The 23,409-nt window shown below is 46.4% G+C and overlaps 1 protein-coding gene across 7 annotated transcripts in view; it reads right to left on the bottom strand.

The window, feature by feature from the left end:
• Positions 1-262: 262 nt before the first annotated feature.
• Positions 263-23,409, bottom strand: part of CAMKMT (calmodulin-lysine N-methyltransferase) — a 405,436-nt gene continuing 382,289 nt past the window's right edge. For 5 of the 7 annotated variants that reach the window (XM_025465537.3, XM_025465573.3, XM_035695924.2 and 2 more), the window contains 2 exons: positions 21,729-21,860; positions 15,514-16,080 (listed from right to left, as the gene is read on the bottom strand). In XM_025465537.3, coding sequence (XP_025321322.3) covers positions 16,003-16,080; positions 21,729-21,860 — 210 coding nt within the window. In that variant the 3' untranslated portion in view covers positions 15,514-16,002. Of the gene's footprint in view, positions 293-15,513; positions 16,081-17,859; positions 17,991-21,728; positions 21,861-23,409 lie in introns of those variants that run through there. The other 2 variants (XR_003143546.3, XM_049115495.1) reach the window with 2 other exon arrangements.

The raw sequence follows: 23,409 nt of genomic DNA, 5'->3' as shown, positions 1-23,409 counted from the left end.
TGGTCAATTCATCATGTTTCCTGAGCATATGACCAAGCATTGGTGTAGACCACCATAGCAAATAGCTCACTGAAAGACTCTAAGATTTCTGCTAGCCTTTGACCAAACACCAGTGGGATAGGTACTACTTAGGGAATTCCGTTTTAAAAAAACTTACAGTAGCCTTTGTTTGGTCCCCAAGAGATGACAATGAAGATAGTCCTCTGGCCTTTGATAAATGAACCAAATGAATTTATTGGCATTACATGACGTATCTTTTTCTCTTCCTTCATAGAACTTAAGAGGCATTCCTCTAGAAAGAAAAAAAAATATATAGTCTGGCCTCATGGAACAAGTTTTCTCTCTTTTATAGTACTTACCTTTGCTTGTATTGTTTGTGGAGTGAGACCATGTCTGTTTTCTCTTCACTTTGATGTCAGAGGCACTTGAGCAGAGACCTGGCACATAGCACGTGCTCCGTAAATAGCTCTCGAGGGAACAAATGATCATGAAGGTGGCCACAAAAGAGACCGTTCTTGAGCTAACCATAGTTTGAGAAATAACTCACGTGTGCCCCAAGTAAATCCCACATACACTCCATCTTAAACATCTGATAACTGACTAGGTGTAGACACAGGCCTTCATTAGCGCCGTGCAAAGCCTGAATTACGGGCTTCCCATGGCCTCTTTTCTGCAGCCTCAGCTCTGCCCACGGTGGGCCCTGTGGTCAAATAGGTGAATTCCAGTGCAGCCTGCAGGCTCGAGGCTTAGATGGCCCTTTCTGACCACCCAAGCATTCTGTAGGGACTTTGTTCAGGACACAGAATTGTGACTCATCTCTGGACAAGGCCCTTGAAGCCTGGAAGGAGGAAAAATAGCCAACTCATCCAAGAGACCAGAAGGAACTTTTTAGCTGAGGCCACAAAACCCCCAGGGGGTGGTCCAGCGGCTGCCCAGCACCAATGGCCATACTCCTTGCTGGGAACAATATAGCCCCACACCTCCGCTACCTTTTTGGCTTTGGCTTCCCAGTGGTGAGGCTCTTATTAAATTTGGGATTACCATGTGTAAAGCACAGTCTGAATTTTGTTTGCTCTGCCATGTAACTTGCCTTTCCAAACACTCAGTCAGGGCTGCAGTTAATCTACTGAGCGCAGGCTTACTCGGCAGGTGGCCGGGAGGCCCCACCAAATTCCTCCTGACCCTTTGTTACCTGGCCTGGAAGGGAGAGACCCCTTGTTTGGGAAGTGTTTCTCCTCCCCCCGAACATTTTCAGTATTAAGAGTCTTTTGTCACCATAAATCTGAAGCAGGGGATTATGACGGGTAGGCTGTCACCCAGATTGTTTCTTGCAGGGGATAATGGGAAAAGTTTGCGGGCTGGCCTAATGAAACCTTTATTCGGGGGACAATACCATTTCCATTAAGCTAAAGCTCAAGCCTTAACAATGCTTCAGAACAAACCCAATTTGAATATTTAATTTGGGATGGAAGGGCCTGAGTAAACACCTCTCTCCCCTCAGCCCCTTTCTGGAGACCCCTTGCAGCAAATCTGAGGAAGATTCCAGAGTCGTTCGTGTCAGGTTAGCAGCTGTTGCTGCCAACATCAAAGGTGGAAGGATCTAAATCTTTAATATTCCATTGACATCAAAGAATGTTGTTTAGTCCTAGCCACCCCCCTCCCAAAGACTGAGAAAGGGAATGCTAATTATATAAGCGACCAACTAGAATATGTCTGTTCTGAGCCTTGCTGGCAAAAATAGACCTTTCGGAGGAGAGCCCACCCCACGTGCCCGCAATCCCGACCAAGCCCCAAGACAAAGAAGCATCTAAATATGCTTGATCATTTTTTAAAATGGCTGTAGTGACGTCACCTGCATGTAAGGGAATGGAATTTTCGGTGTCTTCCTCTACTTGGCAACCAGGCAGCGAGGTGACAGGCACTTGAGAGATGGGGTTGTGTGTGGGCTTCTCTGCGCTGAGAGTGGAATCACCCTAGAATAATCCCTCTGTGGCTTGTCCCTACCCAGGGCATGTCCCTGGATTCTTGGTCTTTTCTTTTTTTTTTTTTTTTTTTTGCCTCTTGCTTCCTGGGGAGGCGAGTCTTTTGTCCTGCCCTCCCAGCGATGGTAATCCGTCCCAAGGGCTGTGGGGCTGGCTCTGTTTCCTCATCTCTCCTCGTCTTTCCTTCATTCTCATAGTCTCTACCCAGAGTTCAGATGATGAGGCGCCACTTAATCACCCTGTGCGGGGGTGAATCATCGCGCTGGCGCACTCCATTTCTCTGTCGAAAACTTGGCTTCTGCCTTGCTTTGCCGGCGAAGAAGGCCAGGGAACACCGACAAGCAAGGTCCCCGGCATGGCTGGCTGGGTGGCCCGTGAGCCTAACCTCAGCCCAGGTGAGCAGGCCACAAGTGACCTCACCTGGGAGCAGCTGCTGCGGCCACAGGGCTGGACACCATCTGAGAAATTCTGAGTTCCCTACATCCATTCCAGGGGGTAGCAATCAAGGCCCAAGACAAAGGCAGCGTTTCAGGTGATTTTGGAGACTGGCCACCGGGACCACCTAGCCACTGGCTACCACTTGGAGTCCTGGGAGGCCAGAGTCCAAGGGAAGCACCTTTGCAGGCAGGTTGTGTTTGTGAGTGTGCGTGTGTGGTGGGAAAGGAAGGTTTGGCACATGACTTTTGAGGGGTGGCTGACCTCTCATCTGTCTGTAGGTTTTTTTTTAAAGATTTTATTTATTCATGAAAGACACAGAGAGAGAGGCAGAGACACACAGGCAGAGGGAGAAGCAAGCTCCACGCAGGGAGCCTGCCATGGGACTCAATCTGGGGACTCAAGGATCATGCCCTGGGCTGAAGGCAGACACCCAACTGCTGAGCCACCCAGGTGTCCCATCTATCTGCAGTTTGGGCCCCAATCTGGCCAAGTCACATACCTCCCAGCCACAACATGGCCCCCCTCACTCAGACATGGCTCTCCACTGTTGATCTGCTTCCAAGACTCTACAGTCCAACAGCAGAGCACTGGTGCTGCCGCCCTTCTTTTCCTCTGCATTTAAATTAACTGCTAAGTGGGGCACCTTGGTGGCTCAGTCGGTTGCGTCTGCCCTCGGCTCAGGTCACAGGGTCCTGGGATTGAGCTCCCTGCTCAGCAGAGAGTCTGCTTCTGCCTCTCCCTCTGCCCCTCCCCACCCTCATGCACTCTCACACGTGTTCTCTCTCTCTCTCTCATAAATAAATAAAATCTTAAAAAAAAAAAAAAACACCCAAATTAACAGATAAGACTTCTTTCCAGGTGGTCCTATCCCCTGGGCAAGGGTCTCACAGGCAGAAGGGCCAGCGTTCATCTGGGCACAGCAGAGCCTCAGCAGGAACGGTGCCAGGCCAGAGATGGTTGGGCAGGGTCATTCCACCTCCCTGAGCCTCAGTCTCCCCATCTGTCACAAAGCAGATAATAGCAACAACAAGGTCAGAGGGCTGATGTGAGGGTCAGGTGTGGGAGCAAGGTGCTCAGCACGACGCCCCGCACACAGTAAGTGCTCAATGAGTGTGAGCTGCTGCTATGGTCTCTCGCGGGTCTTTCCAGTCCTCGGTTGAGGTTTTCTTTCCTTGAAATACTCCATGGTTGTATGACATGTGATTGCCGAAGACAACTTTTAGAGGTGTTTGTTGGGAGGCGTGTGACATTTCTGCCAATTCCTGAACGCAGCCTCGAGGGTGGGGATGGGGCCAGAGATGGCCTGGCTGGCTCTGGCGCAGCCGTCCGTCAACCACTACGTGCCACGTGCTGGTGCGGCTCCATGAACCAGGCGCTGCTCCCTGCTGGCGGGGGCAGCGCACAGGCCCTGGGCCTCTCAGGGCCCCGGGTAAGGTCCTGCATTCGTCACACACCCCATCAGACCTGGGATTCCGCTCCCGTGTCCGCATCCAGCAGCGCAGGAACGTTTCCACGCCACATCCTTGGAAGAGTCAAACCAGTCATACCAGGACCAGCCTTGCTGGTCCGCCACTGCTCCGGGCGGGAGGCCAGCCCTCCTGGCCAGATGGATGCTCTCTCCTGACTCTCCAGGCCTCGGCTGGCTCGCTGTTTCCTCCCCTCATCTGTCTCCTTCTGCCTGAACCACTGTAACACCCTTATGTTACCTTCTACTTCCTCCTTTACACTTACTTCCCGCGCTGCTCATAGCAGCAACTGAGAATCAAGATCACGTCACTCTTCTTAAGATTCACCAGTAGCTTCCTACTGAAATAAAATCCAGCTTCACCTCCATGGCCTACAAGATCCTATACACTCTTTGCCTCACACCACGCACTTCATATATTCCATGCTCCACCCACTCTGGCTCTGCAGATTTGCTTCTGCCTCAGGGCCTTTGCACTTGCTGTTGCCTCTGCCCAGAATTCTCTTCCTTTCAATCTCCAAAGCTTTGGTCTTTCTTGTCATGTAGGTTTCAGCTAAAATGATGCCTTCTTCAAGAGAGCTTCCTTGACCTTGTATCTAATGGAGGCCCAGTCACTTTCTAAAATAGCAACTCATTTTCTTGTCCTCACCAGATCTATCCTGATTTGAACCGGGCTTATTTGTGTCCACGTGGGTTGCCTTTCTCCCCCATACTAGAATGCTGCTGCATGAGATCAGGGAATTTGTCTGTCTGGTTTACAACGCTCCCTTGAGTGCCTGGCACCCGTTAGGCTTCGATGAACCTCTATGGGATGAGTGGATCCTTACCTCATTTAACCCCATGTTCCTGCCAAGTCAAACGTCTTCTGATGTCTCCCTCTGGGCCTTAGCTCAGGAGCTGCCTACCCTGGTCGGGCCTTCCCTCCCACTGCCACCACTTCCAGGCCCCCTGCCCATCTGGCCTTCTCTTCCAAAGTGCACTTGCTCTTCCTTTATCTCTAGCAACCCTTGTGCCAGTCCTTCCCTATGGATCTGCATTACCCGAGGATGCGCTCCATTTCCCTAGGAGTTTATAAGTGCCGCGTGGGCCTCGTTCTCTTATCCCTGTGCACAGGGAGGACACGCAGGCAGGCGCATGCACTGTCCGGTCAGGAGAGCCCTTCTGGCCCCAGGTAACATTGTGAAGCTGAGGAGTGGCTTTCGACACCGGAGTTCTCCCATTTCTATTCCCTCCCCAGGATTTGGAGCCCATTTACTTGCCCTAGGTTCCCAGTGTCCTCTCCTCACCCCTCCCCCTCCCATCACACTTCTCTACCCCCACTAAGACCTGTTCTCAGGTCATTCACACCAAGGAGCATGAGAGTGTCACCTCAGCTAAGAGGAGCCTCATTTTAATAATACCCCCTGCCTTGAGCTAAGGGGAAGAAGTTCCTTTGGTGGGTTTCAGTATTAATGATGCATTTTGTTCCTATCCAAGAACTTTCCTGTGCTCTTTAAATCTTGCCACATAAGAAATGACTTGCTCTACATTTGTTGAGCTCAGTGGGGCCTTAGGAACAGGACAGAAACCAGTCTCCGACCCCCTTGGGTTTTTCCCCTTAGTCCCCCAGAGTGCTGGATGCCTAGAAAAAACAGTTTGAATGAACTGTTATATCCTGGTGGTTATATCCACAGAAATAGTAGAAATGAGCTTCTGGTTCTCCAGCCTCATCCCATCTGGTCACTGCCACCCCTCTCTCTGAGCGTGTAAGAGGAGGTTAGGCCAGGCCCATCTCGGGGGCCAAGGAGACAAGAGGACATGAAGATCTCTGTTCCCAAGTGCCCGTGAACTTGCAGATCATGAAGCTGGGAGTGGTGCATGTGGAGGTCCCATCCTGTCCATGGTTTGTCCTCCCACACCACCACATATCCGTCAAGTGGAGCAAAGGGGTGTGCTTTCCTCATGCGGTGGGTTCAGACCTTTAGGCTGACCACATCTTCACCTGAAAGCCTGTTAGTTGTAGGTCAGGCACAGACTCTGAGTCTTCCTCATTGTCACCTGTGTCCCCAGCCCACACTGCTGTTTCTTCCACCAGGACCACCATGTTATAGGAGACTCCCAATTGGAATCTCCACTTCCTCTAAACTATCCTCCATCCAGCATTCAGCATTCAGAGCTTTAAAAAGATCCACATCTGTTTATGTCATTCCCACTACGCCAAACCTTTCAATGGCTGCTCATTAGACTCCAGATAAAATCCGAACTCATTCAGTCCTGCAAGAGTCTGGCCCTCACGCATCCCACATCCCTCCTCCCAAGGGCCCAGCCACACTGGCCTTCTTTTTGCTCCTGAGAGGTAACAGCTCCGGCCTACCTTGGGGCCTGCCTTCCACATTCCTCCCTCTGAGCTCCTCAGCTCCACCATCCCTGCTTTGCAGGACTGCTCCTTCTCAGAACTGAGACCCTCAGAGAGGCTTTCTGCATCCATCCTGTCTGAAGTAAGGCCCCTCTATGATTCTCCACCAATAGGACCCTATCTGTTTTTCATAGAATTTATAATTATCCCACAAATGCACTGGCACATCTATTGTTTAGAATGCAAGCTACATGTGAAGAGCAAATTCTTTCTCACTAGGCCCCAGCATGTAATGGGGTTTTTCACTATTAGATCCCCAGCACCTAACAGGGTGACCAGCACCCAATAAACATTTGTTAGATAAGTGGGTAAAAATGAAGGCTTGAGGGCCCCCACTGTTTCTGAACCCCCCAGATTCAGCCTGCAACAGAGCAAGGCAGGATATTGGGGCCATTCTAGACCCTCCAAAATCTACTTAGAAGTACGCAGTATCCTCTGGGACCAAGCTAAGGTAGGACAACTTTTTCTTAGCAGCATCAGAAAATGCTAATTCCCCGAGGTGATGAAAATCTCTGGCCCTGATTGATAATGGAATGTTTTTATCTTGAATACTTCAGAATTTAGTATGAAATGGAAAATTAAGTTATCTAGTTCAGAGAGAAGGAAAGTGATGCCCAGAGAGTAAGTAACTTGCCTGAAATCACCAGGGCCTGGGCTGGAATCTAACTTATTCTGATTCGGACTCCATTGCTTTCTCCTGTAGCTTATTTTCTCTTGTGTCTCCTCCTAGGAGCCAGAGGGGGTTTGTCTGTGACATTGGCTAGTTTTCTGATGGGTCAGTGAGACCTGTACCCTCTTTTTGTATTTTCAAAATGTTAGTCGCTATGTAACTCAAGACATTTTAGGCCAAACATTATCTCGAGTTTTGGCACCTCAAGGTACACTTAAGGAAAATACTTCAGGGAGGAGGGATGTTATCTATTGCTGTGTAACAAGCTGCCTCAAACCGTGGTTGCTTAAAACCACCACTTATTTGCTCTTGATTCTGTGAGTAGGGACTCTGGGCTGGTCTCAGCTGGGCAGTCTTTCTGCTGCCTTACCTGGCGCACTCAATGCAGTTGCAGTCAGCAGCCAGTCCGGGCGGGCGGTGGGGAGGGCTGTCAGGTTCTAGATGCCTTCACACACACGGCTGGAACAATGGGAGATGAACGGGCCCCATGTGTCCAGTGTCTGGCAGGGTAGCCCCACTTTTTCACTTGGTAGCTGGGTTCCAAAAGTATCAAGAGAGCAAACTCCACTGTGCAAGATATTTTTTAAGATTTTATTTATCCACTGTGCAAGATATTTTTTTAAAGATTTTATTTATTAATTTATGAGACACGCACAGAGAGAGAGGCAGAGACACAGACAGAGGGAGAAGCAGGCTCCATGCAGAGCCCGATGTGGGACTCCATCCCAGGACTCTGGGATCACGCCCTGAGCCAAAGACAGACGCCCAACCACTGAGCCACGCAGGCGTCCCTGTGCAAGAGATTTTCAAGCCTCTGTTTATAACTCACGGTTACTAATGTCTCACTGGTCAAAGTAAGCAAAATGAAGATGAGAATCAAGGCTGGAGAAACAGATTTCATTTCCTGATGAGCAGAGCTGCACTATAGTGTGCTTCACCTCCGCCCCCCAGTCTACCCTAAGGGCAGGGCCGCAGGAACCTGTTCAGTATCACATTCATATGGAGAATATTGTAACCCTCCTGTGGTTTCCCCCTAGTCTGTTGGAGGAGTGGGGGCAGAAAAGGAGGTTGAGGCGGAGAGAAAGAGCTCTTGGTGGTGAGGTCAGGGAAAAAACAGAGCCTCCGCCCCCCAGCCCAGATGGTCCTACTGAGGTGGGCTGACCCCAATACCTAGGAAGAGAGGGAAACACCCCAGACTTGGGAGCTGTCTCATTCTTGTTGGCTCTTGGCATCATGAGATGCCACTTATATAAGTGGTTTGGCCAAGAGAAAAAGAGAGAGGAGAGTGCATTCCACTCAGAACATAGGCTGCTCGGGGCTGTGCCCTCTGCTCCTAAAAATAAAGGCTATAAAGGAAAATGAAGGCTAATGCACCTGGAGGTGAAACCACAGGTCAGGTGGGCAAAGCTTTTAAATGTAGTGTCTTCTGCGCTGGGAACAGCATGGTGACATTCCCAGAGGCTCAAGGAGAGCTCGGGAGGCAGATTTCCCATCAAGACAGGGGTGGGCTGAGCTCACTTTCTGATCCTGTCTGCCAGAAACCTGCTAAACTTCCAAATACTTCACGCTGGTGGGCAGCAAACCAGCAGTAGCAAGAATTTCATTTAAAAGCGGTGACCTTCGCAAGACAAACCTGCGTTTTCAGAGCCCTCCGCCAAAGCTCGCCCGTGGCCCTGGCCTGGGACGGTCAGGTGACAGCGCCCACCCGGGAGGCGGAGGGGCTTCCAAACGTGGTGAGGGAGGGGGACGCTGCTCTGAGCACTTTTTCTTGTATTTCCAGACAAATTAAAAACCTCCTTACCGGCCATTCATTCGGAGGAGGCCTCTTCCTTCCTCCACAGGGGGGCTGCAGTGTTGGAAGGAGATCGGATTCTGGGAGGCTGGGCCTCCCGGGGCTCTCAAGGAGGGAGAGCCTGCAAGAATGGGAAGAGAGAGGCCCTAACCCCGAGGAGATTGGCAGGCAGGGAGTGGGGGCAAAGTGCAGCCCAGGTCACTGGGAAAGAAAGAAATCTCAAAGTAAGGGAGTGGGGGAAAAGTTCCACTTCCAGCCTGATGCTGCAAAGGAGCCCGGGGGTGGGGGTGGGGGGAGAGGGGCGGGAGAGCCCCAAGGAGCGAGCGCCGAGAGGGATCGTCGGGGGGCAGGGGCTCCGGAGGAAGCGGAGGCAGGGGAGGGTGGCGCCGCCTCGAGCCGGTCCCGCTGAAACAACCGAATTGGAGGGGCCTGCGAGCGCGCTGGCCTGGGGCTCCCCGAGCGGGAGGGCGCTGTGCCCGAGGAGGGTGGGACGAGTGGATTTCCCGAAGAGCCGCACCGTTTCCTCCGAACGCCCTCGGCACAGGCTCCAGGAGGCGCCTTTGTTCCGGGGCCTCCCGCCGCCGCTCCGCCCCCGCCCCCGCCCCCGCACCTGGGCAGCGGCCGCCCCACGCTCCTGTGCTCCTGTGCCCCGCGGCCGCGCTCGCGGCGAGGGATGCGCGGACGCCTTTGTGCGCGGGGCGCCGCGAGCCCTCCAGCCTGGGTTTCTCTCGGGCTCACTCGTTCGCTGACGGCTTCCTGTTCCCTCGGACGGCCACGGAAACCTGCCCCCCCCCGCCCCCGGGAAAGGGAGTTCAGCCTGCAATACTTTTATCTGGGGACACCCCTCGCGACTCAGGGCCGCGGAGCGGAGTCCTGCCATCGCAAGCTCGGGCTCTGCCCTAGGGTCCCAGGTGCTCCCGGCCGAGTCCTAATCCAATCCCTCCGAGGGCTGCTAATTTAATTGTGTGATGGTCCACACCTGAGACATGCCCTTCACTATCTTTAGGACGTTACTTAGCTCGACAGAAAGCCTCCTAAGACTATTAAGAGAGGGACTTAGACGGTGGAAGCTTTTGTCATCCCTAAAACATCTGAGTCAAGCAGAAGAAATCTGGGGGTGGGGGGGATGGGGAGGGAGGAGGCACCCTCCAAGTTGGAAGAAGCGACTAGAAGTAAGTAAAGTCCTTGCTAAGTGAGTCTGAAATAGGTATGCAGCCCCTTGTCAATTAAATACCCTGGATTTTTAAAGAGCGAGTTCCCCAAACATCTATTATGCACATCAGTGGGGCAGACGGTAAACCCCTGTAAGATTTATAGAAACTAAAAGACTTCCTATGCTAAAGGTTAATGAAAGTGTAATTTGAATCATGAAATCTTTATGTGTCGGCTCGGTTTACACCGAGGGCTTATTAAGGATGCGTTCGGGGTGGGGGGGGCGGGTGACGTCACGGCGGGTATTTAAGTGGGCGGGGCCAGGCTGCGCGGCGTGTAATTCTTTAAAAATATAAAAGCCTCCCTCTTTTCCTTCTGTCTCTCCAGCTGTAACAACTTCACTTGACTGTCTCGGTTCCACCCCGAGGATTTCACTGAGAGAACACGTTAGAGGGAATCAGGAAGCAGAGAAAAGGTCACAAATAAGCACCTCGGCAACAATGAAAGCTTTTCTCTATGCAGCAGTGGGAGAGTTGCTAGAAAAACTGGAAAGGTATTAATCAGAAGTGGCTATAAATCCTCTGGAGTTTTGCTCTTATAAAACTCCTCAGAGAAAGTCTTGAAGGAAATGCAGGTCAAAGCCCAAAAAAGCTCTTGATCAGAGATTGCTGGAGGAAAATCTTCCCAGACGCCTTTAATAGGCAGCAATCACCCCAGGAGTGGGGAAGCCAAGTACGCTTGAAACATGGTTGCAATTCCTAATAGGTCTTGTCACACTTAAGGCACTGCAAGCTCCATCCAACGAACAGCTGAAGCTAGCTGGCGATTCATAAAGCCAACAGTTTAAAGTTTATTATGATGAAAGCACTTAATGACAGCCATCGCTAGGGGCCCATCATTTATAAAGCTGTGCTGAGTATTAGACATGTAGCATGACCACCAATTTTATGTCACAATTGCTACCATAAAATGACCTTTGGTGATTTTTGCTGCATGTGGTGGACAGCTCTTCCTTCACATTAGTGCTCTGTGGCTTTCTTTGCAGACTATTATGCTGTCTAAAGCTTATTTGGCACTGTCGTGAGCCTCAACCCTTGTGATTACCCCGAAGGCCTGTCTAAAAAAAACAAAAAAAACAAAAAAAACAAAAAAAATCTCTCATGCTCTATTACGCCACTCCAATAATTTACAGTTCTTACCAGCCTTGGTTAGTGTAATATTTTAATGCAAATATGCTATACCATTGCAATTTATTAAAAAAAAGAGTTCCCATGCTTGTGGCTAAGGCAATATCCATATGATGGGAATTCACTGAAATCAGCCTCTGATTCCCTGGTCAAGTCTCATTGAATGGGCACTCTTTTCCCTGGTGGGTTAGAACACCTCCAAAGGGGGGGTGGGGGGAAGGTTAATTAAACTTCCCTTGAGAAAGAGATTTAAAAAAAAAAAAAAAAAAGATCCCATGTGTGATAAACCCACCTAAGGCAGAAACACCAATTCTTATTTCCTTACATCCCGTCCCAATGCAAATTTCCATCTGAGTAACATTATTTAATTAGGATTCCATTTTCTAACCTGCTTTGTGTAGTTAAAGTGTTTGAATACACGGCCACTTTACTGCTCTGATGTAAAACCGCTGCTGAAAAAGTGGTCTGTCCATGCTACACCACCTTTAAATTGTGTATATAATTTTATAAATGTTATAAAATCTGCTTCTAGTCCCTGAAAACACACACACACACACACACACACACACACACACACACAAGCATGGCACACTGCAATTTTGGAAAGATTTAAAATATGTGATTTCTGCTGGTACCTACTGTATTGGGTTTTATATAAAGCTTTTTTCAATAAGGTAAATTGTTACATGACAAACTCATCTTCCACCATTATCATCTGCTGTTTGTGTTTAACAACAGGAGTGCCGCTCTAACAAAACTGTTGTAATGGCTGTACAAATTACTCAGCTGAAAGCTTTTCACCAAACAAAACAGTATTAATCAGCAGTTCTTATGAAGGTGCTAATTAAAAACAATTTTCTTCCTCAGTTTGCAATACTAAAGCCATCTTCACTTGCACATTTTCCAATATACAGCTACTGTATTTGCTCACACTTCAGGCCCTCTATTAACTATTGAATCTCCTATTAGCCATTTTATTACATTTCTGTTTACAAGCTTGTTGACATTTTAAAAGTCACAGTATGATCTGTTTTATCTATTTAAAAAATGTATTAATTGAAAAGTCAGGACGGACAAAAAAGGCAAAATATAGACTCCAAATGCAGACTTCCAGGGCAGAGAGAGCACAGTGAGCTTTTAGCTACAGCCTAGGCAGTAAGCTTCCTGGGTAAAACAAAGTCATAGAATGAGAAGTGGCATTTCAGGCTTAATGGTTTGTCAAACACCAACAAGCTCCTTCCTAATTTGGAAATAGTCCACTCAGGAAAACATATTTGCCCTGTCTAAATTCAGTTTCTAAGGAGACCCTGACTTCCAAATCAATCTTTCTAATCTATGACATACACTCTGCATAATTATGACATTTCATACAGCTTGAACTCAGGAGATTTTGATCTGGTGTGAGGAGTATACCTGGAATCTGGGAACTGGAGCCCCGACCTCGGGTCTAAACAGCCTCATCTCTTCCTTCTGAGTGTGTGTATGTGTGTGTGTGTCCTTACACTTTGATTCCCTCCCCTTTGCGGGTGTCCCACCCCCTCCCCTACCAGGGTCCAGTGAAAGGTTCCTGCTGGACAATGCCACCCAATTGTTTGGCATAGATAGGAAATAAGTTGAATGCTGACTCAGCACAAAGACTCCATGGAAGCTGGGTTGAGGGAAGGGGACGGTCCATTCCTATTAAATACACAAACAAACAAATAAAAGCCTAATCCTAAGGAGAAGGTATGCTCCATTTTGGTAGAGGGAAGAAGGGGGGGGGGGAAAAACAACAGCACAGTAACAACAAACCCACCACCACAACCACCTCCTGCCTATGGTATTAAAACCAGCTTCTTCAACTGTCAAAAGCAGTTAACTAGTTCAGGACAGACACCTGGCTGTTGAAATAGGGCTCCAGAGGGCCACTAATCCTTCCATTCACTCAGTTAACTGCTGGATCCCCCAAATTGATTCAACAGGTATGCCGTGGTAAATTCAGCCCATACTGAAGCCAAAGGGAAAATCAGCAAGGGGTGGGCAGCTCTTCTCTGAAAACACCCGAGGAACCAGCCAGAAAAGCTTTTATGGCCCGACAAGTTTTCTGCTGAATACTGAGCACCTAAATTACCCTTCCCTAATGGAAGTTACATTTTCATGCTCAGTCAAAAAGCCAACAAAATACACAATTTATACAAAATAGCATCAACCTCTTAGGTAGTCTTTCTAGCACTTTTATCCCAATTCATGGCATATGTCTGCTATAAAATAAAATAAATTTCTTATAACCAAGTTGTATGTAGCTGTTCATATCACCGCATTAGAAAGGAGCATGGATGATATGGGAAACATTCTTACATCCAACCCAATCTACTTAGTGGGATAACGGAAAATCATGAGTTTTATCAGGGGATACAGGTGCATGGAGAAGAGGAATATCACAATAATTCTAATGATTTCCTAAGCGGACAGGCTTCCTTTTGAAACAAACACATGCATAATTACCTAGCAGGTAATTATGGAAGGGGGTATTTCAGTTGCAATTATATAATCCAACAGTGACACATAGAAACAATTCTTAATCATAAAGTTCAAAGGAAATGAAGATGGTAACTTTTCTTAAGCAGCTATATATTTTTTTTCCTTCTCAATATTGGCATTTCATTAAAATTTGAGAAAATAGCAACACTTTTAAATGATTTAATAATAGTGTGAGTTTCTCATAAACTTCCAAACAGCCTGGACAAGAGATCTTTCCAGGTGAGGATCCCATTAAGAGCAGATCTACAAAACCTTTAACATTTTACAGGAGACTCTCTGGGTTTGTCACACAATAAGTGTATTTCTTTACTGGGTATCTCTTGGTAAGAACAGCTCAATTCTTACACCCTGACTCAAGCTTAAGAAATTATACATATCATTCTCAGCTTTTTTTTTTTTTAAATAATACATTACTACTAGCTCACTTTTTAAAAATAAAATTTATCCCAAAGAAATAAACACTGGATTTCTACACCCATGGCACATACAAGCGCAAATTAAATTCTTGCAAATTCATGTATTTTCGTGAGAAAAAAACCTGAAAATATTCTCTGCATTTTAAAAGAAAAAGAACAGACCATCCTAGGTGCTACTAGAGGGATGGGTTTTCTTTGTCTGGCAGATTTAGTTGCAGGTTTTACAGAAGAAATAATTTCTGCTGTCTTTTCACCGGTATAAATGGAACTACCTGCGCTGCCTTTTAAAACATTCCAAATTCTAATTTTTAAACAAGAAAATATGAAGCCAGTGTGCAACCTATACAGTCGCCAAAGGAGAGCTGCCACTAGCTGAACTACTCAGCTAAATGGCTGGTTTGCATTGCCCTGGTCTTTATCTAGCACTGAGAATAGACTGCTGTTTTATCCAAAGAGGAATAAATTGCTGTTATTGTGATGTTAGCCCATCACTTGGCATTGCAATTCAAGTTTTTGTGAGAAAGAAATGTATGATCTAACTGCGACTTGACCTATGCCTTCCGAGATCCATCTAGGTGCTCTAATGGAGCAGAAAAAGTGGTGAATACAAGGACATGCAAACTGATGGTGAAAAATTTGTTTGATGATAGAAGTGAGCAGAGAAGACATTTGAGAGTAGCTGTTTCTATGACCGTTAAGTTTGTTTAACATGCAAAAGGATTTGCTCCCTCGTCTCCCAACCTATCACTTTAATTGTAGCCCACTAAATACACGCTCTGCCTCGACTAAAGATAGGAGAATATAGAGCTAACATACTAATGACATTACTGCTAAAGTGGGCACAGATGATTCCTTACAGATAAACATCTGAATTTCCACAAAAGGCATTAGAGCACCTCGTGGATGATGCACCAGGCAAGGATATGCTTGGGTTCCCTGCAGAAAAGTCATTCTGTCTTAATCCTAGGTAGCACCTATTAAATGTTTACTACACACTTGAATCACAGCACACAACAAAATGTACTTCCTTTAAATCAGATCATTGTGTGATTGAGTTTTTAAAAACTTCACCCCTCCCACCCTGGTTGCAATCTAGTTTAGCAGCCATTTATTCAAAATTTCTCTGGCAAGGACCTATTTTGAAAGAGGTCTGGAGAACAGCAGCAGTTAGATGTGAGCCTCGATAAAGGCTCACTTTTCATTCATAGTCAGAGCCTAAATGTGCTCTTCTTGTACCTAAACAGATAATAAGCACTCAGTACACTCCTCCTCCTTGACACAACACATTGAGACTAATCACACATAATTGGAGAGGAGGAGCAGAGGGCTGGCCACGCTATTGTGTCCAGAGGACAAACGGTCAGTTTATGAGGCTTTGGGCTGATGTAGTCATTTCTTATACATCCATAGGGAAAAAAACATCCTGTTTAAAAGGAAAAAAGAGAATCAGTGAGAGAGACAGAAAAAAAACAAGATGGCAGATTTAATACAATTAATTTGAGGGAGATGAGAATGATATGCTTTAATTTTTTTTTTTAACCAGGAAAGAATCAGGATGTTTGCTTTTGTTTACAGATTTAAAAGTGCCACCACCAGAACAGAACAAAGACCGAGATAGTTTTTTTTTAAAAGGGCGGTGGGAATCACCAAAAGAAATTCTGTCACAATTAGGAGGAAAAAAATTAGGTTTCTTGTAAGTCCAATTCAAATCCCAGGTTGTTTGTAGATATTTAAAAACAAACAAAGGTTTGGTACAAGACGAGCAGATGAAAAAAGAGGAGTCCAGGAGGGCTGGGGAATGATGTGAGTGAGGACAGGTGGACCCTATAGCCCACATGTGGGATGTGGCGAATGTTGTGGGGGGGCTCACAGATCTCGGGGAGCCAAAAGCTCGCTGCACATCATACCCATCACAGATTTCTGTTTTGGGGAAAATATTCCCTGTGAACTTGGTGTTTTCTTCATCTTTTGAGCAGCTGAATCTTCTATCCATTTTTGGTTAAAATAAGCAGAAGTGGGTAATGAAGGTTTTCTTCATAGACGCCCTGGTTTTCCTTTTTCAACTGGAAACAATAATAGAACAAAAAAGGTAAGGAGATTCAGATTAGGATTTTTTTTTTTTTTTACCAGTAGCTTCTAGTATTGAGTATAGTGAAGACTTCTTATTTGAATATATTGTCCCGGTAAATAAACACACACAAAAAAGCAACTCAAAGTAGTTCTCAGTGGTGTTGGCATGATAGTACTATGCATCCATCAAGCTGGAATCTTTCCTTGGGTGGGGGTAAGGAGGAGGGCAGGGGGCTTTTTCATAAATAGCCAGACTGCATTTGTGACCTCTGTGAACTGTGAGGCACTTCAGTGAAGGGAGAGCTGGAGGCTCGTTCAGCTGCACCAGACCAGCCATTTGGCATAGAAGTTTCTGTTCTTGGTCTATGCTGTCCCTGGGCCCCTGGAGCAAGGCAGGCAGGCATTTCAGATCATTTGGAGACTGGCAGCGTCTGGGCACAAGGGATGGACTTCCCGCTGCCTCTTAGGGGTTTTAATATTAATGGTAATTTTAAAATTTTTTTCTCTGAGGAGGAAAACATAGTCCAACAATTAGAGCTTCCACACCATTCAAGTGAAGTTCTGAGGGCCTTTCCAGGGTAGATTTTAAAATCCAGTCAGAGTTCTCAAATCTAGAGTACTCTTTTCCTTATTTGGCTAGAAGAATTTTGACGGTCATGTTTGTATTTATTTATCTTAGCAAATAATAATATGCTATTTATAAAGACAAAATTAATGTTTTTGAAGTCGGTACTTTTGAGCCAATTGCTAATTCATTTTTAAACTGGTAAGGATCAGAAAACAAATATTCCTTTAAGTATGCATGGAACCAATTCTTTTATTGTTTTGAATCAGATTACTTCCCCTCCCCCTCAAACGAAATGAATGGTTCCAATGTGACATTTTCCTGGATTAGTATAGGTCTAGGGCATAATAACTTGAATTTTTTTGTGTTTCTTCTAAATCGTATTCCCAAACTGTGACATATCCTCACTGTTAAGGACAAGGAGCAAGGAGCCTGCTTTTCCTTTCTCCCTGGGGAACAGAAAGCCAACTCCATCTTTACTTTCTAATCCATGTTCATAAGAAATGATGGTGGTACAATCACTGCAGTAACTGCATTCTGTTTCCTTTGATGGAGTGTGCTTTGTTTATAGTTGATTAGTTTGTCCACCTTAGAGAGGTCCTCTGGATTTCTTTTACCACCAAAGTCGTGACAGTGTTAATCCTAAACACACGGTCCCTTAACATCACTCTTTAAAAAAAAAAAAAAAAAAAGCCAAGAAGATGGCTTCACAAACTTCCCAATCCAAACCCACTAACCAGGACCTACCAACTGTAAATACCTTTGTTGCCAGTTGCCCTAGTGATAGAAGGAGCTCACTGAAATATTTTACAGAGGGAAGAGGGGGCCAAGCTAGCTCAATTCTTCCTCAGGGATTGGGGATCAGGGAAAGTTGATTACTCAGCGTGAGTCAGCTGACCTACTCACTCACAATGCACTAATATACAGAGACTCAAATGAGCTCTTTATAAAGTCCCTGAGGTAATATGTGGGATAAATAATTCTTCTGCAAATATGGGTTAGAAATCACTTTTAACTTGGATTCTGTGCTGACCTCTGGAGGCCAAAGCAGAGGCTTCCTTGCTAGAAGGGGCCAGGGGCCAGCCCCGTGTTGACTGTGAGCCCTTCCCGTGATGAGGAAGGGCTGACAACCCTCAAAGGCAATATTTTACCCCAGCAGCAGATTATTTCTGCACCAGGTCTGTTATATGAGGGCACTCGAACGCACCCAAACGAGGCTGTTGGGAAATACTTGCTTTCGATGAGGGAATGTGATGCGGTTTAAGAATAATTCCCTTTATGCAGGCAGTACTTCTTCGCTCAATGAATAATTATAATTTTAAGAAACAGAAAAAGCACCTTGGGAAAAAAAAATGAACAAAAAGCACGTTGTGAATAAAACAATTTTTCAATTTCATAGGTTAAAACAGGGTCTTTGAGGACTGAACTAAATTATATAGTAGCTATTAGTAGCATTATGCTTTACTTCCTAATTGGATGTAACACGCTCAGCCTCGCCACGGCGCTGCGTGAGCAACAGCAGCAGGAATGGAGTTCAGACTGTTTACCCTTTACAGTATCCACAATTATCAACAGCACACCACACAGATTATAAGCACCAGCCACTTGTAATGTGGCATTTTGAATAGATAAGCAGAAGTGCAATATGGGCCATGCTTTTAACACAATGTACCGACTTCACCAACGAGCCCAAGCCTGCTCTCATGGCTAAGCATAAAAAAAAATACAGAACAGAAGCACACCGGTGGCCTAGTGAAAGTTCAAAAACAAAACGGAACTGGGGCACGTAAAATCATATTTCAGAGAATGCTGGCACGGCCGGGAGTGTTTTCATCAACTAATCTCAAGCCGGCTGCAATCGCCAAGTTAGGTCTCCACCTTGAGAGACAGTGTGCTTCTTGTCACATTCTAAAGGTCCGGAGCCACAGCACTGGGCCCCGGCACTGGAGTCCCAGCCTGGAGGAGGCCAAGAGGTTGGGTGGGAGAGGGACGTGCTTTTATTTTCTTTCCCCCGTTGCCTGGAAGGACAGGAAGGCAGGCTTTCTCAAGCGTACTCCACCTTGGGCTGCCTGGATCCCGAGCACGCTGGCTGCATGGTGTGGGCACAACCGAACAAAAGCACTGGCAGAAAAGTGCAGAATGGCACCGTTTTGATTACAGGCTTGCTTTTTAACGGAAATAAAATTTCACAGTTAACAATGAGGGGTGAAAAGTTTAAGAGGCAAAGCTGTGCCTCCTGATCACTGACTGTTAATCAGCTTCATGGGTGGTTGCCTAAATCTGTAGATTTTTTTTTTTTTTTTTTTACCTTGCACTACTGCCAAGATTGTAACTAATTTTTTTCTTCCCTCCCCTGTTGTAAGAGGAGGGGTGGAAAACTCGGCATAGAAGCCAGCTGTGTATGAGTGACGTGAGGCGCTAATGCAGAGGGCAAAATTAAAATTCATGAATCTCTTCACAACCATTTGTGTAACAAGATTAAGACGGGACAGCGGAAAAGAGCGGCATTATCAGGCGTCTTACAGTCCTCCAGCTGGTTACGCTCTATTCCAACACAGTAGGGCTAAGAGGATAACACGCAGCCCGAAGGAGAACGCGGCTCCTCCGCTCGCGAGCAGCCTCGGCCCGGGACCGTGGGGCTTTGGCCAGAGATGGGGAGGAAGAAAGCTGATTGCCGCGCAAGATGGAAAACTTTTAAGCCCTGGCTGTTAGCACGCGGCAAACAAAAGCGGCCCGGGTGGAGGTTCCCGGCGCGCCCCCAGAGCCCCGGGCGGGCGGGGGGCGGGGCGCGGGGTCCCCAGGGGGCGCCCCGGGGCAGGAGCGCGGGGGGGGGGGGCTCCCCCCGCCCCGGGCATCCTGCGGCTGCAAAGGGCACCTCCACGTGCGAGCGCGAGGTGGGGCGCGCCAGCCTGTCACCGGCCCGGTGGGCACGGTGGGCACGGGGTCACCCGCGCTGCTGGAGCAGGTGGGCCGGGCATCCTAGGGCATCCTAGGCTTCGGGTACCCGGGGGACAAGAGGCACTCTCTTGCTAGAAGCAGGAGGACACCGACCGGCTGCAACTGCTGCTGCCTCCCCACCCCCCACCCCCAGGTTAAAAATACACATCGTGGGTCCCTGTTTCTACGGTTCATCAGGGCGCCCCAACCCTGCAGAATATTCCCCTGGCGGTTCCACTTCCCTGAGAGCCAAATGCAACTCTCCGTCCTCACAACCTAAACAGGAGGGAGGCTGTTTCTTAGTCCAGGCCCGCAAAGTGGAGAATTTAACTTTTAAGCAATTACTAATAAGATAGAGAAACCAAGGTCACCTGGTTAATTGCGGCAATTTACTTTTGTGGGACCAGTCAGTCCACGGTTACTCATGGAGTACTAACTGTGGGTTGGTTGCACAATACATAAACTTAAGAGGCGTCTTGAGCGATTTATGGACTGGGCTATGCTTAGCAGGGTAGTGTACTGCATTGGAGATAAAAAGAGGAAGTTGCTGTCTGTTAGGCACTGACAATCTTTTTTTTTTTTTGGCACTGACAATCTTAAGTTCTAGACAAAGGGGAGGTGGCTACTAAGGACTCGCATGTCCCGAGAACACCTCCAATGGTGCAGGGTGGAGATGGGGGGGTATCACTGCTGAACATCTCCGCTGGTGGAGAAACTCTTGCCTGTCTCTTCTGATCTGTGACTGAAAAACTGAAAGCATTTGTTCTTCTAGGGGGAAGGTGGAAGACATGGGATTGAAGCAGCCATCACCTGATCCCTGAAGCTCTAGCCTGACCCAGGAGAGAAGGCTGTTTTTGTCCCTTTGGGGTAGAGGAGCCCACAGGGCCAGGAGAGACCCTCTGCCAGAGAAAGCCCTCAGAGCCTTTCCTTTGAATATGGGGAGGGGTTGCAAAAGGGAAAGCCTCGTTCTAGAGTGGCAGGCAAGATTTGAGTAACAAGCCATTCTCTTTTTTATTTTCTGATAGTAAGCAAAGGGCAGTCCTACTGTCCAGAGGAGGTGATTTTACCCTTTCAGTTCACAAAGCATCACTGCGACCCCCGTCCACCCCTGCACGGGGGAGTGGCTAAATGAAACCTTAGAGACCCCAAAAGAGTGAACCCATCTCCACAAAGTGAGGATTTTCTTTCTCTTGCCCAAAGATCAGATCCACTTTGCATATAATTTTTTCAAAAGTCAAAATACTTCTCCGTTATATCATAGTCCTGGGTAATAAAGAATGCTATTCCCATTTTCCCAGGAGAAAATTAAGGTCGGGCCTTTACTTTTCGGCATTCGTGACTTGTAAAATCATGACAAGTTCAAAGTCTTTTGCCAAGGTCAGACTAGCTCAGAGAAGGGAGATTTCTGTAAGGCACAAAATTACAGAAGTAATATATGTTATATTAGTAAGTGTGATATGTATTAGCAAAGGTGAGATTCCTAAAAAAGTTTTCAGTGGAACGCTTGCCTCTCAGTGTCCTATATTGCTCTATACCTATAAATAATAAAAAGGCTGATAACATTGCTTTATGTAAGCAAGCTTAGAAATCACTCTCAGATAAGTGCTTTTGACCTAAATCTTGTAGCTCCTCGATCTGACATATAACCCCACAACTGTGAAATTCTGTATGAGATTTAACAGTCTCAAACTGCCAACTGACCCAGCCATAAAGCAAGCAGAGATAAAGATTTACAGTCCAACATGATACAATTAGACATTCACCTTCTATTTATTTCAGTACAGCTGAGCAGTTAACCTACTTAAAAGCCGAAGGTTTTTCATTAAAATATAAATGCTTGTTTATCATTCATTCTATGCCACCTCCCCTGCATCCTACAAATTAGTCTATTATGAATGAAAAGATTAGTTTGTTTCAGAGAAAGGAGTAAACAGGAATGGTTTCTGTAAAATCCTTCTAGACATGCAAAGATAAAAGATGGCTTTACCACACAAAATAATCAGATACAAATAGCTGTTCAGAAGCAGCACACCTAAGGAGTACTTTAATCAAATATTTAGGTTACCTGCCAAAAAGACCATGATCTCTTCAAAATGCAATGCGGATTAAAGTGTTATCTAACACAAGCAGAAAACTAACCTTGGAGTGGAAGTTTGAAATGTGTTCATCATAATTTTCATGTCTTTGGATGGAGAAATCAGCTTTTTCAGCTAGATTGCAAAACTGGTTTAAAGTATTCCCTCGGCGTGGGGCGAATACCATTGCTTTTCCCTAGAACATTCAAAAGGAAATTCACACATTTTAAAACTGGAAGGCAACCAAACATAACAAACACTGGGTAGAGCATTTAATGCACTGCTCTCAGGTAGGAAACACAATTGTTCTTGAGATGTCCACACAGGATGGACATTCGCAGTGAGAATAATTTCAAGGGTAGACAGACATCAAGCAAGAAAAAATATGTACATTTCATATTCAAATGTTGCTATGTTTTATCCTTTTCAAATAATGCATGTAATAAATAAAATGTGGCTCGAAGTTGGTATTCTGTACAACACACACCTCTCTTGGGTCCAGTGGTTCAAACCATCAACTAGCTTTTAGAGTAACTGGTCCCTGGCAGTGCCACCCACCTTGAGATGCCTTAGCTGTTGCCAACATGTCCACAACACAGCTCCAGGGCGTGTGGCAACGGATGCTTATACATGTTAGCTTATCGTACCCTGGAAATTCAATACCAAGTAATCCTCCGTAGAGGCAAGTGACTGCAATCTCTATTAGGGAATTTTCATGTTTCAGTACCGCCAACAGGCTTTTCTGTGACCACGCGGTCAGAGACAAGGCTACAGGGTCTTCATTTCCAACTTCATTGAATCCTTCATAATAGTCATCATTAGAGCAAAGCAGCTCCTCACGGTACTCAAATGACTGCTTTTCAAAGAAAGTGGTATAATGAGGGTAAACACGCTTTTCTAAATAAACTTGCACAACCTCATGAGATTGTTGCAGTGGGGAGAATGGATGGACTTGAATACGATATATACCGGATTTCAGAAGACTGACCTCCTTGATGTCCATTTGCTGACTCCCGGGGGCATGTGGACCTTTCCTCGCCCTCCGAGACATGCACAGGACAGCTGAACTTCAGAATCTTCTTTTGTTTTTGTTTAAAAGATGACTGTATGCTTCTGTTAACTTCAAGGTTATACTTCACTTCTATGAAATGCCACGTCGGGCTTTGTGGGACTCATGAAAATATATTCCAGTTTCCTACGAAAGGTGGTTTCTCATTTATCACTGCCAACTATTTATTGAGCATCCAGTGCATGTCAGGTGTCGGGATAGGGGCTCTATTTGTCTCACTGACTCTTCACACCACCCAACAATATAGGTATCATCAGCTCCATTTTATGGGATGCTCTGAATGGTTGAATAGTTGACCAAGAGGATACAACCAGCAAATGATTGGACACTTAGCTGCCTCCAATGCTGACGCTCTTTCCACCACACGACATTGCCTCCTTATTAGTAATAGTGATGGCAATAATAATAATAACAGCTACCACTGTGTGAGGTGCTTCACACACCTTCCCTTTCATTCCATCAACCATTTTCTCAACGACCTTGTGCGGTAGACATTACATTTTACAGATGATTAAACGTGCAGCAAAGGCTTTAAAGAATATGAGGAGGAATATGTGGCAGGAAGGGTTCTGGGCTTAAAAAGAATCTCCACCATTACACAGCTGTCACCTCAGGAAAATTAGAAGTGGGGGAAAAGAAAAGCTACAGAACTGTTGAGCTAGAAGGGACCTTGGGG

Source organism: Canis lupus, chromosome 10 (assembly GCF_003254725.2).
Source record: "Canis lupus dingo isolate Sandy chromosome 10, ASM325472v2, whole genome shotgun sequence".
Lineage (NCBI taxonomy): Eukaryota > Metazoa > Chordata > Mammalia > Carnivora > Canidae > Canis > Canis lupus.
The sequence above is the reverse complement of the archived record's forward strand: the minus strand, read 5'-3'. Positions and strand labels throughout refer to the sequence as shown.